This window comes from Anomaloglossus baeobatrachus, chromosome 1, assembly GCF_048569485.1.
Source record: "Anomaloglossus baeobatrachus isolate aAnoBae1 chromosome 1, aAnoBae1.hap1, whole genome shotgun sequence".
Classification (NCBI taxonomy): domain Eukaryota; kingdom Metazoa; phylum Chordata; class Amphibia; order Anura; family Aromobatidae; genus Anomaloglossus; species Anomaloglossus baeobatrachus.
Genome location: NC_134353.1, coordinates 593,765,556 through 593,788,919, shown reverse-complemented (window position 1 = coordinate 593,788,919; position 23,364 = coordinate 593,765,556). Strand labels below are relative to the sequence as shown.

At 40.8% G+C, this 23,364-nt stretch overlaps 1 protein-coding gene across 1 annotated transcript in view; it reads left to right on the top strand.

Moving 5' to 3' along the window:
* The window catches only part of TRPM6 (transient receptor potential cation channel subfamily M member 6), a 340,636-nt gene that overhangs the window by 294,139 nt on the left and 23,133 nt on the right, over window positions 1-23,364 (top strand). Inside the window, 3 exon segments of the mRNA XM_075318063.1 lie at window positions 1,945-2,027; window positions 5,037-5,242; window positions 15,151-15,202. Coding sequence (XP_075174178.1) covers window positions 1,945-2,027; window positions 5,037-5,242; window positions 15,151-15,202 — 341 coding nt within the window.

The window sequence follows — 23,364 nt, the reverse complement described above, 5'->3', positions numbered from 1 at the left end:
GTACACTTCAAAAAAAATTCTGCCCCCAAAAAATCCATAAAATCACATTGTATGATTTTTCAATAATTAATTTGCATTTTATTGCATTAAATAAATATTGATCACCTACCAACCAGCAAGAATTCTGGCTCTTACAGTCCAGTTTTTTCTTTAAGAAGTCATCCTACTCTGCACTCATTACCTGTATTAATGGCACCTGTTTGAACTTTTTACCTGTATAAAAGACACCTGTCCACATACTCAATCAATCACACTCCAACCTCTCCATCATGGCCAATACCAAAGAGCTGTCTGAGGACCCCAGGGACAAAATCATAGATCTGCACAAAGCTGGAATGTGCTATAGGACAATAGGCAAGCAGCTTGGTGAGAAGGTAACAACTGTTGGCTCAATTATTAGAAAATGGAAGAAACACAAGATGACTGTAAATCTTACCCCACAAGGTGAGATCTTGCATGGAGCCCCAAACTGAGTAAGGATGATTCTGAGAAGGGTCAGGAATCCATCCAGAACTACACAGGAGGAATAGACTCAAAGATTACCGTTAATAACTCACTACACCTTCATGAAATAAAATCCTGCAGGGCACTCAAGGTCCCCCTGCTCAAGCCAGCACATGTCCAGGCCCGTTTGAAGATAGCCAATGACCATCTAGATGATTCAGAGGAGGCATGGGAAAAGGGTATGTGGTCAGATAAGACCAAAATGGATCTTTTTGGTATCAACTGCTGTGCAGTGTTTGAAGGAAGAGAAAGGATGAGTACAACCTCAAAAACACTGTCCCAACTGTGAAACATGAGGGTGGAAACATCATACTTTGGGAATGCTTTTCTGCAAAGGGGACAGCATGATTGCACTGTATTGAAGGGAGGATGGATGGGGTCATGTATCATAAGATTTTGGCCAGCAACCTCTTTCCCTCAGTAACAGTACAGTAACAGCATTGAAGATGGGTCATGTCTGTGTCTTCCAGCATGACAGTGACCTGAAACACACAGCCAGGACTACTAAGAAGTGGCTCCGTAAGAAGCATTTCAAGATTCTAGCATGGCCTAGCCAGTCTCCAGACCTGAACCCAATAGAAAAGCTTTGGAGGAAGCTGAAACTCCATGTTGCCCAGCGACAACCCAGAAATCTTAAAGATCTGTATGGAGGAGTGGGCCAAACTCCCTGCTGCAGTGTGTGCAAACTTGGTCAAAGACTACAGGAAATGTTTGACCTCTCTAATGGCAAACAAAGGTTTCTGTACCAAACATTAAGTTGTTTTTCTATTGTATCAAATACTTATTTCATGCAATAAAATGCAAATTTTTTATTTAAAAATCATACAATGTGAGTTTCTAGATTTTTTTTTTTATTCTGTCTGTCACAATGAAGTGTTCCTACAATAAAAATTACAGACCTCTCCATTCTTTATACGTGGGAAAACTTGCAAAATCGGCAATGTATCAAATACTTATTTTCCCACTGTATGTTTTAGTTATTTTGCATTGGATGATCTGTCTCTGTTTTCTTTTTGTGCTGGATTAATGAAGAATGATTCATTTCAGCCTTCTTCCAGCTCTGGATGAATTGTATTGGCTACAAATAGGCATCTATAAATACTTACTGCACTTGGTACACAAAGAAAAGCAGCAGTGTAATTTATAGAGGGATAATATTTCATGTCATACGGGTGCCCTGGTTTTCAGCTTCAACAAGTGGGAGTCCTAATTACGCTACTAATTGCTGTCATTCTATAGGGTTTTGCCAGCTGCTTTACATACCTTCCTTTTTTCCTATGTTGAATCATGTAGGCAGCTCCATCCAGTATTGTGCACTACAGGTGCCATCCCTGGGTCTATATCCAGGCAAGAAGGGATACAGAAATAGCAAAGGGTCTCATCTAGACAAGAGACTAATGAAAACCATTAAAGTTAATATGCATGCTTTACATCATATAGGAAATTCAGCAACAGAGGGCTGCACAGAAGTTGATTTTCACCTTCAATCAAATGAAACCACACAGTATTCCCTACACACTAAGGTAAAAATACAATGTTTAATTATGCAGTTAGTAGGCAATAGATTGTTTCTTTGCACATTGTGATATTAGGATCCTTATGTCATGCCCATGGTGATATTTTAATGCTGACATACTTACCAACCTTAAGCATGGGACATTTAAGCCCCAGAACTATTGAAGAATACTCTCAAATTGCTGAGAACAATCACAAAAAGTTCACTTATTCGTGTGGTCTTGTTATTAAGTCAACATCCTCTTTGTGGTCCGGTCAATAGAACAGTCTTGACATAATCCAGATGCTGACAGGTATCCTATTAACACAGCATCAAAAGGTAAAGTAGAGCAGAGGACTTTGTCTAAAAGTGCCTAGTGTTATTCCCAAAATCACAAGTTATCCCTTTGTGAATAACTTAACGCTGAGGGTCCAAGTGATGGTATTCCCAAAAATCACAAGATCGGTGCTGTAAAACCCCCAAAATAGGACTCCATTGCCCCATTTTGGATAGAGCAGAGGAGCACATGCTTGACCTCCACTCCATTTATTGGTTATTCCACAGACTGACTGCTGTTTTTGGTTATTGAAAAGTCCCATTCACAGAGAAGGCCGAGCATCCACACCTTCAGCCACTTAAGAAGGAGCTGCAGAACCCTGTTCTTGGGATTCCAGAGCCCCAACCTCAGGATCACTGGGGTTCCCAGGAGTCCGATATCTCATGAACAGCAAGTTAAGATCTACTTGTGAGTTTGAGAATAACAGTTTAACACTGAATTATTATTTTAGCTATAGCGTTAAATGATGCAATTCTGGGTAGAATTACCCTAATACCGTACATAAGGATCCAAAATGCTAGTGGAGGCTAAAAGACACCAAAAAGTTACAATTTAAAGCTCTTTCTGCATGAAAACAGTGAACAATTGAAACTTAGAATAAAAACATCAAACTTTATAAACAAAAGATTTTTTTTTATATATATTTAATGCAATTGGCATTAATTCACTTAATACTTTTTACTTCCTATTTGGTTGTTTTTCAAAAAAGAATATTTAATACAGATGTGGCATCAATAGTTTTAGTGCATTTTGGTTTAGCTAGTGTTCGTTGTGATATTGGTTATGGTGCAGTGATAAAGTCTATATTAGGTTCACTGAAAGCCCCTACTGTGCCTATAATCATTACCAAATTAGTCACACAAAGGGATTTTGACAAAATGTCCTATGGTGTCAATGCACCATTACATTCCCCGTATTGTAAATGGAAATCGCTATGGATATAAGCTTATGTACCCCTACAAAAAAATAGCCAATACAAAAAATGCAAAATCTAAAAGTAAAAGTTTATTCATGAATAATTTAAAAAAAAAAAAAAGGATAAAAAGTAAAGTAATTAGTGCAATTAAGCACCACAAGACGGCACGGCAAGGGACAAAAATATCTCAAAAGAACAAAAATGGTGTTATATGCGCCAATATATATAATATCAAAAAAGTATACAAAATGTTATACAAAAAGGAGTACAATAATATTAATAAATGCCAATAATTACAAAATATGAGATATAGTAAGAATAAATAACACACACCCATAAATAGTATCTGTACCGGTATAGCAGCAATAATGCATTAGTAATAGCATAGGTTGCAAATGATGATATGTGCACAAATGTACACCTATAAAAATATAATAAATAAATCTCAATGTATTATAGTGTGAAAATGGCACCAAAATAGGGCTAATTAAAGTGCAAATTTTAATAAAGTGCAAGTTATAGATGAATGTCAGTAATAGTGACAAAGTACAAGTTCATTAACAAAGACACCTAAGCATAGGTGGCAATAAAGTGCATGATGACGGTAACCAAGTGGCTAGCTTACAGGCTATTGCTGTATCAAAGGTTGATAACAGAACAATTACCGTGAATAGGTAAAAAACAATAATGTATAAAAAAAATTATTATATGCATTTAAATGCGTATTTTACCTGAGGGAATGTCCCACTGCTGTGCCGACACCAGACCCAACACGTGTTTCGGCACGTGGCCTTCGTCAGGGGAGTGTGCCGAAACACGTGTTGGGTCTGGTGTCGGCACGGCAGTGGGACATGCCCTCAGGTAAAATAGGCATTTAAATACATACAATAATTTCTTTATACAGTATTGTTGTTTACCTATTCAATTGTTCTTTGTTATCACCCTTTGATACAGTAATAACCTATAAGCTAGCCTCTTGGTTACCTTCGTCATGCAGTTTATTACCACCTATGCTTAGGTGTCTTTGCTTATCAACTTGCACTTTGTCACTATTACTGACAATCATTTATAATTTGCACGTTATTAAAATTTGCACTTTAATTAGTCCTATTTTGGTGCCATTTTCATACTATTATACATATATATCATCATTTGCAACCTATGCTATTACTAATGTATTATTACTGCTATACGAGTACAGATACTATTTATGGGTGTGTTATTTATTCTTGCCGTATCTCATATTTTGTAATTATTGGTATTTATTAATATTTATTGTACTCCTTTATGAACAACATTTTTTACACTTTGTTTGATATTATATATATTGGAGTACATAACCCCATTTTTGGTCTTTTGAGATATTTTTGTCCCCTGCCGTGTTGTGGTGCTTAATTGCACTAATTCCATTATTTTTTATCTTCTTTTTTTTTTAATTATTCATTAATAAACTGTTTAAAAGAACTGAAGTCCTCAGTGGTTGATACCTTTTTAATGGCTAACTTTCACTTTTACATTGTGCATTTTTTGTATAGGCAATGTTTTTGTAGGAGTACATGTACCTATAATCAGAAAAACCCGTCTCTTGGTTCTTTCGTCACTGATTTACTTTTATGTATTTTTTAAATGTACTTTTTGCTTATTTTTGGTTGATTTTCTATTATATGACAGATCTAAAGTATTACAAAGCTGTATTTACTGTATTATTCCCTTCATTATAGAAATGGACGTCAATCACTTTTGAATAATTTTTCAGCAACTTAATTTATTTGTTTTCCTTTCAGGTTCCTAGAAGTTTTCTTGATCTATTGTCATTCTGCTAATCAATGGTTGACAATAGAAAAATATATGACAGGAGAATTCCAAAAGTATAATAATAACAATGGAGATGAAATCGCCCCCTCTTCTTTACTGGAGGAGGCACTGTTGTCGTTTTCTCACTGGACCTATGAATATACCAAGGGAGAACTACTTGTTCTTGACCTGCAAGGTGAGGTTGTCATATGAATAGAAGACAAAGAGAGCACATGGAGAGGTAGTGAGAATCGTGTCTTAGAAAAAAAAGAAATTAGTGTATCTTACTGGAACATTGGATTTTTAGAAAAATGTTAACTTTTCTTTCAAAACTGATAGTTAAAATATTACAAAATAAATTTACAAACCAAGAAATATTTTTAAGTGTATTTTTTAGCACAGTGACAGTTGTTATCACCAACCATAGACTATTATTACTTAGAATCACACTTGGAATTTTTGGAATTTAGATGTATGTTCCATGAATTTGTCAATCACTTGTCAGAAACATTGAATTCCATATAGCTAGATGTGTAAAACAGGGAATAAGGCTGCTTTTCCACCTTATTAAAGGGAACCTGTCGTCAGATATGTCCCTTATAATCTACAGCCACCACTAGAAAACTATTATATACAGCATTCTAGAATACTGTATATATAAGTGTCCAGGCTGATCTGTATAACATAAAGAAACATCTTTTATTATACTCACCTGTGGGGTGGTCAGGCCCGATGGGCGTTGCTGGTCTTGGTCTAGCGCCTCATCTCTTCCTTATGTTGCTGTCCTCCTTCCCAGCTCTGTGGGTGATGCATCCTATATCATCTACACATAGGCCTCTGTTGCACTCCTGTGCATGCGCACTCTGCGCTGCTGAGGGCAGAAAAAGGTACTGTAATGCGCATGCATGTGGATATGTCATAGAACGCTCGCGCATGCGCACTACTATACATTAAGCGCAATGGTAGCTTCTGTGTGGATGACATAGGATGCATCATCCTCGAGGAGCTGGGAAGGAGGATGGTAATTTTTTTTAATAGAAAATTACTTACAGTATATAACAAAAGTGAGTACACCCCTCACTTTTTTGTAAATATTTTATTATATCTTTTCACGGGACAACACTGGAGATATGACACTTTGATACAATGTAAAGTAGTCAGTGTACAGCTTGTATAACAGTGTAAATTTGATCTGCCCTCTAAATAACTCAACACACAGCCATTAATGTCTAAACCGCTGGCAACAAAAGTGAGTAAACCCCTAAGCGAAAATGGTACAAAGCATTGTTAAAGCGGCTCTCCCATTATCCAATAAAATGGCGTCTCTGATATAATTCAAACTGTAGCCCATCTAAGTCACGTCTCAGTACAGGCTTCAAACTTGCAGACTAATAATATAGAGAGCTCTTGTGTTTCAACTCAGGTATTTGTGATACAGCTATGAGTTAGTTGCCAGCTCTGATGTGTGAAGAAATATTTTAACCCATGTTGTGCTTGAGGAGATTTCCAGCTACATCGCTTTCCTCCCTCACCCTGACCGTTTTATCGTAATGCACAAAGAGGGAGCTATATATCTTCAGTCTGCAGCCGAAACTGACATGTGACTGGGATGGGTTTCAGTTTGAATTAGACCAGGGACGCCATTTTATTTAATTCTAGGAGAACTCCTTTAAATTACACCCTTTTCTAGTTATCTGTCTGCTGGACACCTGTTCAGTGAATAATTAGACGTATCTATGGTTGAATTCTTGATAGAATTTTATACTCTAAACCAAGGATCTCAAACGCAGCTGGGTATATGGGGCGCACACAGAAATTTATTTTATTTGGGGGGCTGCATTCTTTGTAGGAGAAAGGGGACATTTTTAGTAATACCATATACAGTCATATGAAAAAGTTTGGGCACCCCTATTAATGTTAACCTTTTTTCTTTATAACAATTTGGGTTTTTGCAACAGCTATTTCAGTTTCATATATCTAATAACTGATGGACTGAGTAATATTTATGGATTGAAATGAGGTTTATTGTACTAACAGAAAATGTGCAATCCGCATTTAAACAATATTTGACTGGTGCAAAAGTATGGGCACCTCAACATAAAAGTGACATTAATATTTTGTAGATCCTCCTTTTGCAAAAATAACAGCCTCTAGTTGCTTCCTGTAGCTTTTAATGAGTTCCTGGATGAAGGTATATTTGACCATTCCTGTTTACAAAACAATTCCAGTTCAGGTTAAGTTTGATGGTCGCCGAGCATGGACAGCACGCTTCAAATCATCCCACAGATTTTCAATGATATTCAGGTCTGAGAACTGGGATGGCCATTCCAGATTATTGTAATTGTTCCTCTGCATGAATGCCTGAGTAGATTTGGAGTGGTGTTTTGGATCATTGTCTTGCTGAAATATCCATCCCCTGCGTAACTTCAACTTTGTCACTGATTCTTGCACATTATTGTCAAGAATCTGCTGATACTGAGTTGAATCCATGCGACCCTCAACTTTAACAAGATTCCCGGTGCCGGCATTGGCCACACAGCCCCAAAACATGATGGAACCTCCACCAAATTTTACTGTGGGTAGCAAGTGCTTTTCTTGGAATGCCATGTTTTTTTTGCCTCCATGCATAACACCTTTGTGTATGACCAAACAACTCAATCTTTGTTTCATCAGTCCACAAGACCTTCTTCCAAAATGTAACTGGCTTGTCCAAATGTGCTTTTGCATACCTCAGGCTACTCTTTGTGTTGTGCTTGCAGAAACGGCTTCTTTTGCATCACTCTCCCATACAGCTTCTCCTTGTGCAACGTGCGCTGTATTGTTGACCGATGCACATTGAAACCATCTGCAGCAAGATGATGCTGCAGGTCTTTGGAGGTGGTCTGTGGATTGTCCTTGACTATTCTCACCATTCTTCTTCTCTGCCTTTCTGATATTTTTCTTGGCCTGCCACTTCTGGGCTTAACAAGAACTGTACCTGTGTTCTTCCATTTCCTTACTATGTTCCTCACAGTGGAAACTGACAGTTTAAATCTCTGAGACAACTTTTTGTATCCTTCCCCTGAACAACTATGTTGAATAATTTTTGTTTTCAGATCATTTGAGAGTTGTTTTGAGGAGCCCATGATGCCACTCTTCATAGGAGATTCAAATAGGAGAACAACTTGCAAGTGGCCACCTTAAATACCTTTTCTCATGATTGGGTACACCTGCCTATGAAGTTCAAAGCTCAATGAGGTTACAAAACCAATTTAGTGCTTCAGTAAGTCAGTAAAACGTAGTTAGGAGTGTTCAAATCAAGAAATTGATAAGGGTGCCCATACTTTTGCACCGGTGAAATTTTGTTTAAATGCGGATTGCACATTTTCTGTTAGTCCAATAAACTTCATTTCAATCCAGAAATATTACTCCATAATAGTCCATAGTTATTAGATATATGAAACTGAAATAGCTGTTACAAAACCCCAAATTGTTATAAAGAAAAAAGGTTAACATTAATAGGGGTGCCCAAACTTTTTCATATGACTGTATTTTTCTCTATACAACTTTGGAAATTTTTGCTTGTTTCTTCTTAAATGACATTCATTGTATGGGTTACGGTACGGTTTTATAGCTTGAATCGTTACAGATGTTGCGATAACATGCACATTTTTGTTTTATTTTAGTAGATATATAAAAAATATTTTTAATGGTAAAAAATTCCATGCTTTATTTAGAATTATTATTTATTTTTTTTTTTTTACATTTTATCCCCTTCTTGTAAGTAATATTGTTTTACAATTAGCATCTTATAGTAATTTTGGCCAACATCTTGTAGTAATTTTTCCATGGGTACCTCATCTTGTAGTAATGTCCCCATCCTGGGCATTTCATTCTGTGCATCCCCTGACTGTGTGTCCTGTTGGGACCCGGTCACTCTCAGCCCTTAGCCACATTGAGGCCTATTTTAGACCCATGGTAAGGTTTTAATATTAGAGAGTGTAGGTACTATCCCAACTGGGTACACCTTGGCGTTGGTGGGATAGCTTTATGCTTTTTGTGATCAAAAAACAGTGTTTACTAAGTACCCTATGTTTATATGCACTATGCTTTTATTTAGTTACAGCAGGGTATGTTTTCACCATTTTTTTTTTTCCTTGGTTTCTCTTTGTCTTATGGCCAGTGTGAACATGAGCTCACAAGCTCCATGTGTATCATCTCATACTCCAGCTCACTTTTTTGTTTTTAATGTCCCCATCCTGTAGTGTTGTGCCCCATCCTACTCCCCTTTTTGTAGTAATGTGTCTATCCTTTTCCCCTTCTTGTAGTAATGAGCCCATTTTTGTCCCCATTCTGTAGTAATGTGCCCATCCTGACCACCTCTTGTATTAATGTGCCCATCCTTGTTCCCATCCTGTAGGTATGTGCCCATTCTGGTCTCCTTCTTGTAGTAAGGCGCCCATTCTGGTCTCCTTCTTGTAGTAATGTGCCCATCCTGATCCCCTTGTGGTAATGTGCCGATCCTGGTCTCCTTGTAATAATGTGGCCATCCTTGTCCCCATCCTGTAGTAGTGTATCCACCCTTGTCCTTATCTTGCAGTAATGTTCCCCATCCTTGTCCCTTTGTAGTAATGTGCCCATCCTTGTCTCCATCCTGTAGGGATGTGCCCATCCATATGCCCATCTTGTAATAATGTGCCCATCCTTGTCCCCATCCTGTAGTAATGTGCCCCATCCTTGTCCCTTTGTAGTAATGTGCCCGTCCATATGCCCATCCTGTAATACTGTGCCCATCCTTGCCCCCATTCTGTAGTAATGTGCCCATCCTTGTCCTCATCCTGTAGTAATGTGCCCATCCTTGTCACCAGCCTACAGTAATGTTCCCCACCCTTGTCTCTTTGTATCCTGGCCACCTCTTGTAGTAATGTGCCCATCCTCATGCGCATCTTATAAAATTTGTCCATCATTTTCCTCATCCTGGACTGCCATTCTGTAGTAATGTGCCCATCCTTGTCCCCATCTTATACTAATGTGTCCATCCTTGCCCCTATCTTATTGTAATGTCCCATCCTGTAGTAATGTGCCCTGTGGAGACACAGCGGTCAGTTTGTGTTCTTGTCCGCTGGCCCGGCCGCCTTTAGAAAGACAGCATGGCCCAGGGCTCAACCCAACTGAACGCCCGACCTCTTTAACTGTGGGCAGAACACTATTCAGACAACACAGGGCGAGGGAATCACAATATTAATACTTTATTGGATGCCCAAACAATTAACGGCATATGGCACAGAACCAGCAAAACCACAGAATATAACCGGCAACAGTTTCTCACCCTTCCGCTGGTTCACCAGCGATAAGAATGTCCATGCCTCAGAGCTTCTAGGGCTACTTACGCCAAACCAGCAACACCCCGCTTTCGGCGGGCACCCACCAAGAATGGAATAATGCAGATTTAGGAAGCTGGCTGAGGTCCGCAAAACCTGTAGTCAGGTGACTGGATTATCCCAAGCTGGATTCCTTCCTTAGGTAGTCCTTGATATCACAGCTGAATCCTTGCATTCGATGCTGAAGTCTATGTAATATAATAATCCAGGTTCAGCTATGGCTTGTCAATCGGATCCACAGGTCCTAGATTGGTATCATGTAGCAAGAGTCTACCTGGGCAATGGACAGTCTTCCTTCTTATACCCCTGAGCTCTCCATTCAGACCAATGGGGTCTTCACGATTGGTGGATAAGACTGGGCTCTTATTGGCTAGATTTCAAGCCGCATATAAAATATCCCTATTAGTAATGGTCACTGACAGTGACAAGGGAGAGACAGCCCAGGCAGCCACATCACACCTAGCAGTAGACATCTTAATACAATGGAAGGTTCGCAATTGATTTATCTGGGTGTCTGGCCTTCATTAGCCAAGGCAATTACATGAGTCAACAAGAGTCTTGTAAGAACAATGAGGGGCTTATCCCTCATCTATAAACAAACTATCTTCATGTCTGGCTGAATTTTAAGAAATTGAACCCATGCTAGGCACTGACAAAGTCCATGTCGTCACATGCCCCATCTTTGTCCCCATCTTGTAGTAATATGTTCCATCCTTGTCCCCATCTTGTAGTAATGTGCCCATCCTGGTATCCTTCTAGTAGTATTGTGCCCCATTCTGCCCCCCTTATTGTAGTAATGTGTCTATCCTTGTCCCCTTCTTGTAGTAATAAGCCCATCCTTGTGCCCATTCTGTAGTAATGTGGCCATCCTTGTCCCCATCCTGTAGTAATGTGCCCATCCTGGCCCCCTTCTTGTAGTAATGTACCCATCCTGGTCCTCTTGTAGTAATGTGCCCATCCTTGTCCCTTTGTAGTAATGTGCCCATCCTTGTCTCCATCCTGTAGTAATGTACCCATCCTGTAATGATGTGCCCATCCTTTAATAATGTGCCAATCCTTGTCCCCATCCTCTAGTAATGTATCCATCCTTGTTGCCATCCTGTAGTAATGTGTGCCATCCTTGTTTTTTTATAGTTATGTGCCCATCCATATGCCCATCCTGTAATAATGTGCCCATCCTTGTCCCTTTGTAGTAATGTGCCCATCCTTGTCTCCATCCTGTAGTAATATACCCATCCTGTAGTAATGTGCCCATCCTTGTCCCCAGCCTGTAGTAATGTACTCTTTGTAGTAATGTGACCATCCAAATGCCCATCTTATAATAATGTGCCAATCCTTGTCCCTATCTTTCTGTAATGTACCCATCCTTGTCCCCATCTTATAGTAATGTCCCATCCGGTAGTATTTTCCCCTTATATGACGTACTTCATATACACAAAAAAAAATTTTCTCACCTGACCTCCGTTCCATCGGTGTCCTCTCTTCTGCTTCTTGTGGCCCGTGGATCCCGTGATGATCACGGCTAGTGCCGGGTCCGCAGTAGTCAGTGCTTTATGTCATGTGAATGTAATGCTGGCGCCATGCAGAACTCTCTGCAGCTCTAAACTAGTGGCAGTCGCAGGCCAATCAGTGGCCAGCAGGTGACATCATATGCCCACTTCAGCTACCGGCCCTGTGATTGGCTAGCAGCTGACTTAAGTTTGGTTCTGCAGACAGCTTCTCAGAGTGGCACCAGGAGTTCATTCACATGAAATAAACCGCTGACTACTGCGGGTCCAGGGGCCTGCAGGCGCAAGAAGAAGCCTGAGGGGCTGCGTGCGGCCCGCGTGTTTTGAGACCCCTTCTCTAAACTGTATCTTTACTTCTTAGATTTTCATTGAGGTATACTCATTTTTGCAACATAGTCTTGAATACTGTTTCTTAGGAAAATGTACTTTTTTGGGTGTACAAAATAAATCTTAGTTGCAAGCAATGGCCAACATTTGTGGGAGCAATTGGTAGTATTTTCCATGGAAAATGTTGATTCTGAAAGGAAGCTAAAGGTTTTCTAACAACGTTGTTGAGGTGTACTCATGTATGTATGCTGAGCACTGTACAAAGATTAACAGATTCATATTATGCACACATACATAGTTATTTCCTTTACAAGTTCTGCGTAATTGCCGATTATGAACTTTACAGAAAGCAGTTATGTCCTCTATTGATGTCTGAATCAGACACAATTGTTTTTAAGTGGTGCTCATTAGTGATCAGCAAATAGTAACTACTCGTGTTTGGATTATTAGAAACAATTCCCAAAGTATCATTCCGGTAATCATCACGAGTAACGAACCTAATGCAAGTCAATGGGGAACCCAAGTATTTTTCTTGTCGTGATAAATACTGGACTAGTACATGGTATTCGGTAAGCATTATCCAGACGTGAATAGTTAATATTCACTAATCCATCTCTAGTGATTATCAGTGGCCAACAGTATCAGGATCAGCAATTTACTAGGAACATTTTTACTTGAAAGAGGGTTTTCCAAAAAGTCCATCACCTTCAGCTTTAGGGTTAGTACAAACATTGCGAATCTTGGTGATCACCCTGTGGGTTAGTGATGTATTTGAAAAAAGAACTCAAACAAACAAAAAAAAGATACTTACCTATGCAGGTAATTCTCTGATCCTAATTTGCAGAAATTGCAGGGTTTGCAGAAATTGGTATAGAAGCCCTTTTGTGACAAGAATTCACTAGTGATGGTGAATATATTACTTTTTGGGGTTTTTTAACCTCTTTAATCTTGCCTATTGTTTAGTATTATTATTGTATATAGTTTATTCATTGTGTTTTGTATGGTTTATTCATTGTGTTTTGCAAATTAAGTATTGTATATTCATTGTGGATTTTGGCCACCCATTCTTGACTATGGGGAAAAACCTAATAAAAATAAAACTGCAGTCAAATTAAAAGGAATCTGACACCAGGTTTTTGCTACCTCATCTGAGAGCAGCTTAATGTAGGGGCAGAGACCCAATTCCAATGCTGTATCACTTACTGGGTGCAGCAATTGACACAATCATAATTTTTGGACCTGGCATGTAGAAGAGCTCAGAAAGCTAACCCCGCCCCCATCAAAGCTTTCTGCGTTCATAGTCTATGGACAGTGACCTAGTTAGTAGAGCAGGGGGTGTGATCAGTCTAGCAGGTGTATGGACTTTAATCTTGACAGTGATAATCTCCCAGTGATAAAACAATCATTGTATACAAATAAAAGCACACAAAATAAGTGAAATGTCACTGAAAACAGTGACTCAGCCTCTATCTCTTGCTGTCCTCAGATTACATAGCACAAGCCTTCTGATACATTCCCTTTTAAAATGCTGTGGATTGAAAAACTCACACAACAGATCATTTTCTGGCCTGAAAATGAAAGCAACGTGCGCATGAGATTAGACGCTCTCAACCCCCTTGCTAGAACTGTACTCCTTTTATAGATTTTCCATCTGAAAATCCAGATGGAAATCTGCAAAAAAATATGTTGCATCTAAACATATCATTACTGTGGCGCACATTGTAGAACATTTGATTCTATTTAATTACTTGAACAAAGCATACAACTAAAACAAAATTATTGCCCTTTGAAGTATACATGACATTTATTGTAAGGAATCACAATTGGAATAACTAGCCCAGGACATTTTCTATAAAACTACATTTTACTTGCTTTAGTCAAAGTTTTAAATGTGTTCACTTGCAGACATAAAATTCTATACTGGATTTCCTCGAATATACAGTAGATGTCCCTGTCTCTCTTTAAAGGATTTTTTCTATGGCAGCTTTATCAGACTTTCCATATTTAAACCCAGTGTGGCTTTCTACAGTGATGCACTGTTCACGATCTCTCCTGCAAGCCATCTATTGTCTGAGGCTTTGTATCAGAACGTCACAATTTTGTGACCGAGGACCAGCAAAATGGATTGTGTGATTTATAACCTGTACATCGAATATTTCAAAATAGAACATTTTTTTAGTTCAATTCACAATGTAAGCTTATTTATAGTTTGTATATGTAATTCATTGAGCCTTAAAAACAGATTATTGTGGCAGGCATCTTTGCCAAATCTGAGATTTAATTTACTAAGTATTCACTGAATAATACAAGTTGGATCCGGAACTGATACGTCTATATGATAATCTAGTAAATGACGTAGACGGATGGATAGGTGGCTAGATGGGTACATAGATACATATACCGGTAGATAAATAATAAGTAGATAAATAATAGGTAGATGGATGGATAGATAGCTATAGATACATTTTAGGTAGGTAGATAAATAATAGGTAGATAGAAGGAAGGATGGATAGATATAGATAATAGATAAATAATAGATGGATGTATAGACAGATGGGTAGATAGATGGGTGGATAGATAGATGGGTGGATAGATGGGTGGATAGAAGGGTGGAGAGATAGAAGGGTGGAGAGATAGAAGGGTGGAGAGATAGAAGGGTGGGAAGATAGAAGGATGAATTGATGGGTAGATAGATAAATGGGTAGATTGATAGTTGGTAATTGATTGATAGATGGCTAGTTAGATAAATAATAGATTGGTGGGTAGATACATGGGTAAATTTTTAGGTGGGTTTATAGAAAAATGGGTAGATTGATAGATAGGTGGCTAGATAGGTAGATAGAAGGGTGCATAGATGAATGGATAGATAGATAGATGGATACTCATTTTATTTCTTACTTTATCTACAGGTGTTGGAGAAAATCTTACAGACCCATCTGTTATTAAACCGGAAGACAAGCAGTAAGTTTAATCTCATTTTACAAACTGCCACTCAGAAAATCCAAAAGCTGATGTGACATTCAATAGAGATTGTCTGCCCATCTGTGCCTATCATAAGGGGGTTCCTCTGCAGATTGCTGCATTTCACATGAGAGACGGTTTGTCTTAATCCACATTTAAATGACTCAGTTATATAAGGGGGTCTTCCAGCTTGAGTAACTGAGAAAAATTGTGTGTCTAATCAGATTGCATGTCTATGCTATATTTCCCTATTATGTGATAATTGAATAACACCACCGCATACATTAAAGCAGCAGATGTGTAATTATTAGCTATTATTTTTCCTCTTCATTGCTACAGTTGGCGTCCCCTCTTTATCTTCAGCTTTTTATTTTACGAACATTCTTTTATTTGCCGGGAAAACAAGTTGTGTTCAGCGAGCAGAAATCCACAGCCTCGTGGGAACGCTCGTCTGGTGTCTGAGGTATAGATGTGTCTGTTCCCCGGGACCTCTTTGAGCTGGAGATGAGCTGTTGCTGTGTACATCACTTTATTATTGTACTAATTAAATAGTTTCCACTTGTGTTGCATGAAATCACAATGTTCCCAGGGAGTCTGCACTTTCGAGCTAAAGACAATGCTCATGTCAGGAATGAGAATGCTGGTTTTATGTGCAATAAGCCATTTTGGAGATCAGTGGGTTTGCTGGACCATGTGAGCTATATAAATTACATCTATATTGTTTCTAGTGTGACTATTCAATATGGAATTAGTGTGTTGGTATTTTATTGTTCTGTTTTCAGAGATATCAGAAGGAACCAACATTTATAAGTGTCACAAGGAGTTATAAAAATCTAACCAATAGCCGTGAACAGGTTAAAAAAAAAATCTATAATTGCTTCTTAACGCCTTCACTACCGTGGTACCCTCCAGTATTTGCTTACTTCCTGCAGTAATTACGTGCCGTATATCAGTCACATGACCACTGTCACCAATCACTGGTCTTCGTTGTAATGCGACACATGATTGTTGTGGCTAGAAATTGGCTCCTTTTGTTAACCTGTGGTCAATAGTAACTTTCAATATAGACACTTGTCAAATGAGACAATAGCTAAATGGTTGGAAGACCACCATACTGAGAGCCAACGCATTTACAAGGTGTTGTGGATCCTTGATCAGGGTGAGAAAACTGTAGCTGTGGGGATGAGGAGATTAAGCTCATGTACTGAACAATGCAGACAATGAGCCCTGGTACAGAACAATATGCAATTATCTCTCTAGTGCCACCTAAAGATGGCCATTTTGTAAATCAATACTAAACGTACAAAAGAGCCATAAAAATGTCTACGATATCAAAACACAAAAAACACTTCTGTAGACATCTATTTGTGGAACTTGGGTTCCCTCGTTAGTATAGAGCAGCTGACTGGCTGGATGAGATGTTTTAAGGTCCAGTCACACTAAGCAACTTACCAGCAATCCCAACAACGATAGGGATCACTGGTAAGTTGCTAGGAGGTTGCTGGTGAGATGTCACACTGCGACGCTCCAGCGATCCCACCAGCAACCTGACCTGGCAGGGATCGCTGGAGCGTGGCTACACGAGTTGCTGGTGAGCTCACCAGCAACCAGTGACCAGCCCCCAGCGCCGCGTGGAAGATGCTGCGCTTGGTAACTAAGGTAAATATCGGGTAACCAACCCGATATTTACCTTGGTTACCAAGCGCACGGCGCTACACGTGCAGAGAGCAGGGAGCAGCGCACACTGAGCGCTGGCTCCTTGCTCTCCTAGTTACAGCACACATCGGGTTAATTAACTATTATTAATTAATCAAGCGTGTGTAATGTGTAGGGATGCGTTTTTACTATGTCATCTGCCATTCAGCTCTGCTACATGGCCGCTAACAGCAGACACAGACAGCCATGTAGCAGAGCTGAATGGCAGATGACAGCAGACACAGACAGAGCCGCACTGTCAGAATGAACTCGGGTGAACTTCACCCGACTTCATTGTGATGCTGCGGCTCTGTCTGTGTCGCGTCCTGATTAGCGGTCACCAGTGAAGACTCACCGGTGACCGCTAATCTCCTGAGTAACTGAAGTTAGCAGCCCTCTCTCATATACTCACCAATCCCCGATCCCCGGCGCTGCACGGCTTTCTCACTGCTCCGGTGGCTTTTACTGTTTTGAAAAAGCCGGCCGCCCATTAAACAATTTCGTATTCCCTGCTTTCCCCGCCCACCAGCGCCTATGATTGGTTACAGTGAGACACGCCCCCACTCTGAGTGACAGGTGTCACACTGCACCCAATCACAGCAGCCGGTGGGCGTGTCTATACTGTGTAGTGAAATAAATAATTAAATAATTAAAAAAAACGGCGTGCGGTTCCCCCCATTTTTAAAACCAGCCAGATAAAGCCATACGGCTGAAGGCTGGTATTCTCAGGATGGGGAGCTCCACGTTATGGGGAGCCCCCCACCCTAACAATATCAGCCAACAGCCGCCCAGAATTGCCGCATACATTAGATGCGACAGTTCTGGGACTGTACCCGGCTCTTCCCGATTTACCCTGGTGCGTTGGCAAATCGGGGTAATAAGGAGTTATTGGCAGCCCATAGCTGCCAATAAGTCCTAGATTAATCATGTCAGGCGTCTATGAGACACCCTCCATGATTAATCTGTAAGTTACAGTAAATAAACACACACACCAGAAAAAAATCCTTTATTAGAAATAAAAACACACACATATACCTTGGTTCACCACTTTAATCAGCCCCAAAAAGCCCTCCTTGTCCGGCGTAATCCAGGATGATCCAGCGTCGCATCCAGCGCTGCTGCATGGAGGTGACCGGAGCTGCAGCAGACACAGCCGCTCCGGTCACCTCCACGCAGGTAATGAACACAGCCGCGCGATCAGCTGCTGTCACTGAGGTTACCCGCTGGCACTGGATCCACCGGTGGCCGCAGGTAACCTCAGTGACAGCAGCTGATCGCACGGCTGTCTTCATTTGCTGCATGGAGGTGACCGGAGCGGCTGTGTCTGCTGCGGCTCCGGTCACCTCCATGCAGCTGCGGTGGAAGCGACGCTGGATCATCCTGGATTACGCCGGACAAGGAGGGCTTTTTGGGGCTGATTAAAGTGGTGAACCAGGGTATATGTGTGTGTTTTTATTTCTAATAAAGGATTTTTTCGGGTGTGTGTTTATTTACTGTAACTTACAGATTAATCATGGAGGGTGTCTCATAGACGCCTGACATGATTAATCTAGGACTTATTGGCAGCTATGGGCTGCCAATAACTCCTTATTACCCCGATTTGCCAACGCACCAGGGTAAATCGGGAAGAGCCGGGTACAGTCCCAGAACTGTCGCATCTAATGTATGCGGCAATTCTGGGCGGCTGTTGGCTGATATTGTTAGGGTGGGGGGCTCCCCATAACGTGGAGCTCCCCATCCTGAGAATACCAGCCTTCAGCCGTATGGCTTTATCTGGCTGGTATTAAAATTGGGGGGGACCGCACGCCATTTTTTTTAATTTATTTATTTATTTCACTGCACAGTATAGACCCGCCCACCGGCTGCTGTGATTGGGTGCAGTGAGACACCTGTCACTCAGCGTGGGGGCGTGTCTCACTGCAACCAATCATAGGCGCCTGTGGGCGGGGAAAGCAGGGAATACGAGATTCTTTAATGAGCGGCCGGCTTTTTCAAAATAGTAAAAGCCGCCGGAGCAGTGAGAAAGCCGTGCAGCGCCGCACCGGGGGATCGGGGAACGGTGAGTATGAGAGAGGGGTGGAAACTGACCGACAGACTGTGAGAGAGGGACAGAGATAGTGACGGACCGACAGAGAGAGAATAGAGACCGAGAGGGAGAGACCGACTGACAGGGAATAGTGATTGACAGACATTGGGAGACATCGCTTGTTTCCAGTGTTTTAGGAAACATGCGAGAAATGTATTTAGAAAATCGGATGTCACTAGGATGGTGTGAGTGCCGTCCCGTGACATCCGATTTTTTACACGCTCCCATAGACTTGCATTGGAGAAACTCGCAGTAGAAACTCGCAAAAAAGCAGCATGCTGCGATTTTTTTCTCGGTCCGATTTGGACTGAGAAAAAAATCGCAGATGAGAGCTGAATCATTCACTAACATGTGTCCGATTCCAATGCGAGTTTTTCTCGCATTGCTCTACTGCGAGAAACTCGCAAGTGAGAAGCAGCCCTTAAAGTCTGCAGCGCAGCACATTTTGACCACGCCCCTAGCCATACCCATTTGGAAATAAGGGTCATTCAGCAGATGCCCCGAACTGTTTATTCATAGTCATAGCAACAAGATCTATTGCTTATTTGTGCCTATGTTCACACGTTGCATAAATTCTGTTTCTTTTTGTTTCTGCTGCTGTTTGCACCAAACTACACAATCCATTTTTCTGCAATTTTTATGCCTTTCCTCCATTATTTATTATTATTATTATTATCATCCAAGCAAAGTGGATGAGACGTCATGAAATTTCCACCCCTTTTGCATCTAAAGATGCTGCTGAACTGTGCGGTTTTGGTATTTTTTTTCTTAATAAGCTTCAAGATTCACATCTGCACCAAACCTGTATCAAATAAGGGGGATAATGCATAAAAAATACCGCAAACACGCAATAATCAGAGAAGAATGTTGTGCTTGTGGGCTGACACCTGCAGAAAAAAGTAGTATTTACGCTACGTGTGAACACTGCCTCAACAATATATTTTATGAACTTTTTAATGGGTTTTAATAAAGAAAAATAATTAATTGCGAATTTTTTTTTTTTTTACACCATTTACCGATCCCCATAAATAATCTGATCACTGTCTTGTTCGCGTTGTTATGATTACAGGGACTCCAAATATGTCCATGTTGCTTACTGATTTGTGATGTATATTATTTTTTAAAAAAAAAGTGTAATAAAATGACATTCTATTTTTTTTATTATTTTTAGTAATTTTATTAGAAGAAAACAAAATCCTCTTTTCCTCTCCTTCTAGAACACAGAACATAGAGATGCTGCTCTGTACAATGGATCTCTGTGTCCTGTGTAATCTGCTATGTAATCAGAGGCTGCATTGTAAGTTTATCTATATAAAATCCTCCCTGTTACATCATAATTCCTTGTGGCTCAGCAGCTAAGGGCTGCTGGACACATGTTTGAAAGTTGCTGGTTTGGATCCAAGATGGTGAAAATAAATAAAAAAGGTTATATATATTTGTATTTTTTCCCCTCATTTCTATATATCATGTATCTATTTATCTATGTATCTATCCCTCTATCTATCATGTATGTATCTATCCATCTATCTATCCTTCTATCTAGCTATCCACCATGTATCTATCTCTCTATCCTGGGATAAAGGGATAGATAGATATCTATCCCTTTATCCTTCTATCCATGTATCCTATCTATCTATCCATCCATCCATGTATCCATCCTTGTAGCGGAATAACCTGCTTGTTTCTCTAATGCAATACAAAGGTCAAGAATACCAAATCTTCCTATGTTTTTCATTAGAAGCAGTGGCTCAGTGGTAGAGCTGCTGCCTATGGATAATGAGTTCGAGTCTCTGCAGTCCTGGTAACCCAGAGCAGATGAGAATTTAATTTAATTTATTCACTGCACTGAGGGGAGGAGCCGGGGCAACAGCCAACAACTGTGAACTGCGGGAGAGGGCTCTAAAATCGAAATAGTCCAGCAGAATCTGGGATGGTTGGGAGGTATGCTGATGTATGGAAGTAGATGGAAGATGCACACAGTTAATGTCTGAGTGGCTGTATGTGAACAGCACCATCTGCTGGACAGAAAAGAAAGAAGAAGCATAAACTTAAGAGTGAGGAGAATGTTTCCTTGTGGGAGAAATTTAAAGATGCGCCAGGTCAGGTGAAAGCTGTGGCGCTGGTACTATTTATAAAAGGCTCGGAAGGGGAACAGTCGTCACCTGGACCTGCAGAAAGATGGTTTTGTGATCAGCATAGATGGCTTACAGCTACCTATCCAAGAGAAGATCAGATGCAAGAAAAGACACAAGAGAGATCAGAGCTGAGAGAAGACCCAAGAGAGACCAGATCAGGGAGAAGACCTGACCCGAGAGAGAGAGACGAGTATGCAGTAGAAGAGGTCAGTTTGTGTAAGCTGTCACTTCCTGCATGGATAAACGGTACCAAATGGGGGACTGGGGCTGCAGATCACGGAACAAAGGTGATCAGCATGCCAAGTGTGCAGAGTAACCCACCAATTGAGACTTATTGCCTAATGGGTAGTATTGTTGATAGTTGTTGTGGCCTGTGTGACATTTTGTGCAGCCTTTATTGTGACAAAGGTAATGGGTACAGTAGTGTCACTGACGTTTACTGGGTTGGGGTGTTAAGACTAAAGCGGGCTTTACACACTGTGTTATCGGTCCCGATATCGCTAGTGTGGGTACCCGCCCCCATCTGTTGCGCGACACGGGCAAATCGCTGCCCGTGCTGCATAACATCGCCCAGACCCGTCACACATACTTACCTGCCTGGCGACGTCGCTGTGACCGGAGAACCGCCTCCTTTCTAAGGGAGCGGTCCGTGCGGCGTCACAGCGACGTCACTGAGCGGCCGCCCAATAGCAGTGGAGGGGCGGAGCTGAGCGGGACATAACATCCCGCCCACCTCCTTCCTTCCGCATAGCGGCCGGGAGGCAGGTAAGGAGAGCTTCCTCGTTCCTGCGGCGTCACACGGAGCGATGTGTGCTGCGCAGGAATGAGGAACAACCTCGTTACTGCTGCAGTAACGATTTTTGAGAATGGACCCCCATGTCACCGATGAGCGATTTTGCACGTTTTTGCAACGATGCAAAATCGCTCATCGGTGTCACACGCAACGGCATCGCTAATGCAGCCGGATGTGCATCACCAATTCCGTGACCCCAACGAGTTCGCATTAGCGATGTCGTAGCGTGTAAAGCCCCCTTTAAACCATTACTTAATGATGAACATAGAACTATAATGTGCAAATACCGTTGTATTTACAAGTCCATCTCAATAAATTAGAATAACATCAAAAAGTTAATTTATTTCAGTAATTCAATACAAAAAGGGAAATGTATATAATATATTTTTTCTGTTAATGTTGATGATTATGGCTTACAGCCAATGAAAACCCAAAAGTCATTATCTCAGAAAATTATATGACCAACTGAAAAAATGATTTCAAACTCAGAAATGTCTCGGCCTACTGAAAAGTATGTAAAGTAAATGACTTAATACTTGGTCGGGGCTCCTTTTGCATGAATTACTGCATCAATGCGGTGTGGCATGGAGGCAGTCAGCTTGTTGGACTGCTGAAGTGTTATGGAAGCCCAGGTTGCTTTGATAGCAGCCTTCATCTCGTCTGTATTGTTGGGTCTGGTGTCTCATCTTCCTCTTAACAATACCTCATAGATTCTCTATGGGATTTAGGTCAGGCGAGTTTGCCGGCCAATCAAGCACAGTGATACTGCGGTTATTAAACCAGGTATTGCTACTTTCGGCAGTGTGGACAGGTGCCAAGTCCTGCTGGAAAATGAAATGTCCATGTCCTAAAAGCTTCTCAGCAGGGGGAAGCATGAAGTGCTCTAAAAGTTCCTGGTAGACAGCTGTGCTGATTTTGGTATTGATTAAACATAGTGGACCTACACCAGCAGATGACATGGCTCCCCAAACCATCACTGATTGTGGAAACTTCACACTAGACCTCAAGCAGCTTGGATTGGGCCTCTCCACTCTTCCTCCGACTCTGGAACCTTGATTTCCAAATGAAATGCAAAATTTAATTTTAGCTGAAAACAACATTTTGGACCACTGAGCAACAGTCCAGTTCTTTTTATCCTTGGCCCAGGTAAGATGCTTCTGGCGTTGTCTATTGGTCATGAGTGGCTTGACACAAGGAATGCAACAGTTGTAGCCCATGTCCTGGATACGTCTGTGTGTGGTGGCTCTTGAAGCACTGACTCCAGCAGCAGTCACTTCCTTGTGAATCTCCCCCCAAATTTTTGAATGGCCTTTTCTTAACAATCCTATCAAGGCTGCGTTTATCCCGGTTGCTTGTGCACCTTTTTCTACCACACTTTTTCCTTCCACTCAACTTTCCATTAATATGCTGGTTACTCTGTGAACAGCTACCTTCTTTAGCAGTGACCTTTTGC